The sequence below is a fragment of the Micropterus dolomieu genome, linkage group LG03, assembly GCF_021292245.1.
Source record: "Micropterus dolomieu isolate WLL.071019.BEF.003 ecotype Adirondacks linkage group LG03, ASM2129224v1, whole genome shotgun sequence".
NCBI lineage: Eukaryota > Metazoa > Chordata > Actinopteri > Centrarchiformes > Centrarchidae > Micropterus > Micropterus dolomieu.
The window spans coordinates 35,055,756-35,062,230 of NC_060152.1; the positions used below are offsets into that span (position 1 = coordinate 35,055,756).

Below are 6,475 nucleotides of genomic sequence, written 5' to 3' on the forward strand. Positions count from 1 at the left end.
GAAGAAGCACATCAAGGTTCTGGAGTGGTCTAGCCAGTCTCCAGACCTGAATCCAATTGAAAATCTTTGGAGGGAGCTTAAAATTCGAGTTGCCAGGCGACAACCTCGGAACCTGAATGATTTGGAGGCTGTCTGCAGGGAGGAGTGGGCCAACATCCCTGCCGAAATGTGCACAAACCTTGTCACCAACTATAAAAACCGTTTGACATCTGTGCTGGCCAATAATGGCTTTTCTACAAAATATTAACATGCTGTTTGTCCAGGGGGTCAAATACTTGTTTTTCCTCATCAGATGGTTATCAATTTTTATAAATTCATATGATGTGATTTTCTGGAATTTTCTTTGGGATTCTGTCTTTCACTGTTAGAATGTACATATGATTAAAATTATAGATTGTTGCATTCTTTGTAACCTGCAAAATCAGCAAGGGGTCAAATACTTTTTTCCCCCACTGTAGCTGCTAGCCAGCCAGTGACGGGTGAAGTGAAACAGTCGTCGTTATGGATACTGGTTTGCGTTCTAAACCCAGATACAGAACTGGCGGGACGAGTGCTGAGCGAAGAATCCAGTTTACAGCTCTAGTTATGATATCAGGCTCGAGGTCTGAGACAGGAAGGACACAGTCATGAGTTCAGGAACTTTCAGATTGGATTTTGCCTGTCAAGTTCAGATAGGACATGTTTCTGTAATGAGGCTTCTGGTCTCTGGGTAGTGACCAAAAGAATAAGATTGTGGATCCAAGTAGCTCAAAAGAGTTTCCTTGTTCAGGGTGTCTGGCCTCCAAGGACCTCAGATATCCGTCTTCCTGGACACCTTCTGGTCGACATATACTAGACAGGTCCAAGTGGGAGGAAACCCTGGGTAGACCAGCAACAAACTGAAGGTATTCAGGCTGGGGAAGTCCTCCCAGAAAGATGAGCTGGACATCTGGTCTACCTTGACCCAGTCCTCAGTCAGTCCATCAGCGTTCTAGATCCCTATCCAAGGAAAACTCCAATCAGTAAAAGTGCTGTTACGGTTAATATTCTAGAAAGCCTTAAGTCAGTATTACAGTATTCTAGGTCATTATCCCAGTGAAACTCAGTTCAGTAGGGTTCTAGGTTCTGATCCCAGTAGAACTCGAGTATGTACCACACGGTTCTACGTTCCTACTTCAACAAGACTCAAGATAAGCGGCAGAAGGATGTCTGGGTTCTGTTATTGTGAAACACTTTGTAGTTTTGGAAAGTACTGTTTAAATAAAAGGCACTGACTGTGCTTCTCTAATGAAGGTGAAAAGTTACTGAGCTGTGATCGTGTTGTTGTCTCTTCAGATAGTGGAGCCTGTCGATCTGTACTGGAAGTGTGGCCTGGCGAACCCTCACACCAGCCACTGTCTGGGCAGCGGTCAGATCATGATCAGCTGTTTAGGAGACCCGTCCGGCAGCGGCAAAGGTGTGACAACCGCAGACTGGATCAGAAATCCTCACATAGACGGAAAACTGTGACGGTTTTATTAGAAACACCCCAAAGTAAAGGAACAGTTTAACACCTGCTGTCGTCCTCTCAGGTGGTTTCATCCTGCTGGACGGTGAGACGTTCGAGGTGGTCGGTAACTGGGAGCACCCAGGTGAAGCGGCGCCCTTTGGATATGACTTCTGGTACCAACCTCGACACAACGTGATGATCAGCACTGAATGGGGTGCACCCAAAGCTCTGGCTGATGGGTTTAATCCGGCCCATGTCAAAGAAGGTGAGTCTGGAGGAAACATTTCAATCTGTTCCTCCCTGAGTCTCTTTCCTTTAACTCCCTGACCCTCTGGGTATTAGGTTCTGATCTCAGTAAGACTCCAGTTAGTAACACAGGTCTCCAGGTTGTCGTCCCAGTAAGACTTCAGTTGGTACCACTGGGTTACTATGCCAGTACGAATCCAGCCCCTGCCACAATGTTCTAGGTTCTGCTGCCAGTAAGATTCCAGGTGCTACCACAAGGTTTTAGATCCCAGTAAGACTTGAGTCCATAACATAGGGTTCAAGTTTCAGTAACACTCCAGGGTATCCTTAACCAAGCCAAGATTTGAGAACTTCATCAGGCTCAGAATCAGAAGGAGTTTTATTGCCTAGAAGTGTTTTACACATACGAGGAATTTGCTTTGGTGATAAGGTGCTACACGTAGACAAACATACAGATGACATAAATAAATGTAGAAATATATATAAACATGAAAAAGACAATGCAAGTTATATAAGAATAATAAAAAGAATAGAGAAAATAATACAACTGTTTGCAGAGAAAGAACAACGTGGCAGATATTTACATGTGCATTATTCTGGTTTTGTGTTGTGCAGACGTGTTGCAGCGGGAGAGAATATTGTGAACATAAATATATAAATTGACAATTTAAAAATATTCAACAACAAAGATGAACAATTAACAACAAATTGTGCAGTGTGCCAGGTTTGTGCATAATATGAAATATTTACATGTGCAGAGACGTTTGTATTATTTGCAAGGGGGGAGTGTCAGTGAGGGACCCGGGCCTTGTTGATGAGGCTGCAGATGGGAAGAAGCTGTTTTTGTGGCTGAGTCTGAAATAGTTTGGCCCAATCCCAATGTCCCCCCTGAGCCCTGAACCCTCATAGACTTTCCTGACGTCACTTGGAAAGTGATTAAGTGCAAGAGGCTGCGAGGGCTCAAAATGCTGTAAACAGGAACAGGACAGCACTTTGCCACTTTATCACGTACATGTAGCACTTTTTATTTTATGTTTTTGTCTGATTTTTAAGTCCTGCAGGCTCTCGCCCTGCAGAGTGGAGGAGAGGTCAATGTCAATATATATTTGTCAATAATCATTACTGCACTATTGTTGGTCAAAACAGCATCATTAAGCAAAAACTAAAATAAATAGTTTGTAATAAAGTTCATCTGACTTCATGTGTTCTATGCAGCATCTTAAGTTAAGAAAACTTTCAACAATTTTAACATCAGCGTTTGTGTCGATGCTTGTTTGTTTAGTTTTTCTTCTTCTCTTATAACGTGGATTTGCCGTGATTGTTCTCTCGCCTCCAGGCTTCCCCTGGTAACCCCCGTGTTTCACGTCATACCGCTATGAACTGTGGGCAATTCCCTCAGCCAAAGTCTGCAGAAATGCAGACTTACGAAAAGGGTCTAAAAAGGGCTTAAAATGTCAGAGAGAGCCCTCGCGCACTTCACGATTTGATTTGAGTGGGACGGCCCTGAGCCCTCACTGACTTCCCGGGAACACGCCTCAGAGTCTATGAGGGTGGACATTGGGATTGGACCTTTGTGTCCAGGGTGGGAGGAGTTAGCTGCAATCTTTCCTGCTCGCCTCAGAGTCCTGGAGGGGTACAGGTCCAGAAGAGAAGGAAGATTGCAGCCAATCACCTTCTCTGCAGAGCGAATGATGTGCTGCAGCCTGCCTTTGTCCCTGGCGGTGGCTGCAGCGTACCAGATGGTGATGGAGGAGGTGAGGATGGACTCAATGATGGCGGTGTAGAAGTGCACCATCATTGTCTTTGGCAGGCTGAACTTCTTCAGCTGCCGCAGGAAGTACATCCTCTGCTGGGCCTTCTTGGTGAGGGAGGTGATGTTCAGCTCACACTTGAGGTCCTGGGAGATGATGGTGCCCAGGAAGCGGAAGGAGTCCACAGTGGTGACGGGGGAGTCACACAGGATGATGGGGAGGGTGGGGCTGTGCTCTTCCTGAAGTCCACGACCATCTCCACTGTCTTCAGAGCGTTGAGCTCCAGACTGTTCTGGCTGCACCAGGTCACCAGATGGTCGATCTCCCACCTGTAGGCGGACTCATCCCCACCTGAGATGAGCCCAATGAGGGTGGTGTCATCCGCAAACTTCAGGAGCTTGACAGACTGGTGACTGGAGGTGCAGCTGATGGAGAAGTGGGGAAAGAACGCAGCCTTGAGGGGAACCAGTGCTGATGGTTCTGGAATCAGAGACATGTTTTCCCAGCTTCACGTGCTGCTTCCTGTCAGACAGGAAGTCAGTGATCCACCGGCAGGTGGAGTCAGGCACGTTCAGCTGAGAGAGCTTGTCCTGCAGCAGGGCCGGGATGATGGTGTCGAAAGCAGAGCTGAAATCCACAAACAGGATCCTGGCGTAGGTTCCTGGGGAGTCTAGGTACTGGAGGATGTAGTGAAGGGCCATGTTTACTGCATCATCTACAGGCCTGTTGGCTCTGTAGGTGAACTGCAGGGGGTCCATGTGATGCAGTAAGGTAAAAGTAACTCAAGACGTTGTTCTTCTCATGTCCAGAGAAATTTCAAGCTCCCTGATGCACCTTTTGATAAATATTAAGTCCTCTTTACAAGTTCATTGTTGTTGGTGTCCCAGGTCACTACGGCACATCCCTCCATGTTTGGGACTGGACCACCCACAGGAAGCTTCAGACGCTCGATCTGGGTGAGGAGGGTGCCATTCCCCTCGAGGTCCGATTCCTGCATGACCCCAATGCCGCTGAGGGCTACGTGGGATGTGCTCTGGCTGGAACAGTCTTCAGATTCTACAAAACACCAGTCAGTACCACGGGGTTCTAGATCAACAAACAAAACTAGTCAGGAAACCAGACAGAAAGGCCCTCCTATTTTATCCAGAACAATAAGGTGATGTGGCCCTTTAAAGGACACCACATTGGTCCAGTCTCAAACATCTCAGCAACTTTTGGAAGGATTGTGATGAAATGTGGTTCAGGCCTTCATGTTCCCCTCAGGATGAACTATAATAATGTTTCCTCTAGCGCCATCATCAGGTCAACATGTTAATGTGTCCAACGCTTTGCTTTATGCCCAAATACCTGCAGAACTGTCGACATTCCCATCAGCCTCAGTTCAATTCAATTTTATTTATATAGCGCCAAATCACAACAGTTATCTCACAGCTATTTTCATAAAAGAGCAGGTCTAGACCGTACTCTATGATGCTATTTACAGAAGCCGCCTTCCAGAAACAGTTCCCACCAAGAGCAGCACTAGGAGACAGAGGCAAGGAAAAACTTCCTCAGCTGTGTTATTACTGCCAACAAGCTCATGTTAGCACGCTAACGTGCAAAACTAAGATGGTAAACACATTACATGCTTAATGGTAACATGTTCACATTGTCATTGAGAGCACGTTAGCATGCTGATGTTAGCATTTAGCCTGCCGTGTCAGTACAGAGCTGCCAGGATGGCTGCAGACTCTCAGTCCGGTTTTTGTTTCTTCAGGAAGGTGACTGGGCTGCAGAGAAGGTGATCAGCGTTCCCAGTAAGAAGGTGGAGGGGTGGGCGCTGCCTGAGATGCCTGGTGAGTCTGTCTGTCTGGGTTCTTGTCTGACTGGTTGCTGTTCTTTCGGTCTGACTGGGTTCTTGCCTGACTGGTTGCCGGTCTGTCTTTCTGTCTGTCCGTGCAGGTCTGATTACAGACATCCTGATCTCGTTGGACGACCGGTTTCTCTACTTCAGCAACTGGCTGCACGGTGATGTCAGACAGTATGACATCACAGACAGGAGGAACCCACGATTGGTCGGCCAGGTCTGAATGTTATCACACCTGACCAGTGAAGAACGAGTGCAAGCTCAGAGTGAGACAGCTAACCTGTCTGTCCGTTCCAGGTGTTTCTGGGAGGAAGCATCGTCAGTGACGGTCCGGTCAGAGTCCTGGAAGACCCGGAGAACCAGCCGCAGCCCCCACCACGCATCATCCAGGTGCCACAGACAGGAAGCTGAGAGACAGGAAGCAGTGAGACAGGAAGACAGGGAGGATGGGCCTGTCTTTCTAACTTCTTTCCTTTGGGGGTGTATTTATTAGGTTTTGGTGTCTGTCAGGGTTAGTCTTCTGTGTAAACAGGTTGAGGACCCAAACGCAGGACACTGAGCAGAGCGGGTTCAGTTCTATGATTTATTAACTGAAGGTGAGCACACTTAAAGCGGAGAGTCCAAAAAAAATCATTAAAGAAGATCCAGGTACAGAACAGGTGACAGACAACAAGCTAGAACGATCCTACAAGAACTAAGGGAACAAGCAAACCTATACAGAGCAACAGAGGGGGGGGCAGGGTGACTGAACCCAGGTGAGACCCAGGTGAGACCCAGGTGAGACCCAGGTGAGACCCAGGTGAGACCCAGGTGAGACCCATAGGACTAATCAGACTGAACAGGAAACAAGGCTAAACAAAGACACTAGACAGAAACAGGAAAACTACACAGAACCAAAGCCCTAACATCCTGTCTCTCTCTCTCTCTCTCCTCCCGTCTAACATCCTGTCTCTCTCTCTCCTCCCGTCTAACATCCTGTCTCTCTCTCTCTCTCCTCCCGTCTAACATCCTGTCTCTCTCTCTCCTCCCGTCTAACATCCTGTCTCTCTCTCTCTCTCTCTCTCCTCCCGTCTCTCTCTCTCTCTCTCTCTCTCCTCCCGTCTAACATCCTGTCTCTCTCTCTCTCTCTCCACCTGTCTGTCTAACATCCTGTCTCTCTCTCTC

At 47.4% G+C, this 6,475-nt stretch overlaps 1 protein-coding gene and 1 long non-coding RNA gene across 2 annotated transcripts in view; one reads left to right on the forward strand and one right to left on the reverse strand.

Annotated features, from left to right (window-relative positions):
• LOC123967701 overlaps positions 1-6,475 on the reverse strand; it is an 18,215-nt gene that overhangs the window by 11,078 nt on the left and 662 nt on the right. The gene's annotated exons all lie outside the window — the stretch shown is intronic.
• The window catches only part of selenbp1 (selenium binding protein 1), a 17,963-nt gene that overhangs the window by 9,290 nt on the left and 2,198 nt on the right, over positions 1-6,475 (forward strand). Inside the window, exons 5-10 of the mRNA XM_046043884.1 lie at positions 1,315-1,435; positions 1,551-1,733; positions 4,353-4,534; positions 5,222-5,300; positions 5,407-5,528; positions 5,609-5,701. Coding sequence (XP_045899840.1) covers positions 1,315-1,435; positions 1,551-1,733; positions 4,353-4,534; positions 5,222-5,300; positions 5,407-5,528; positions 5,609-5,701 — 780 coding nt within the window. The remainder of the gene's footprint in view (positions 1-1,314; positions 1,436-1,550; positions 1,734-4,352; positions 4,535-5,221; positions 5,301-5,406; positions 5,529-5,608; positions 5,702-6,475) is intronic.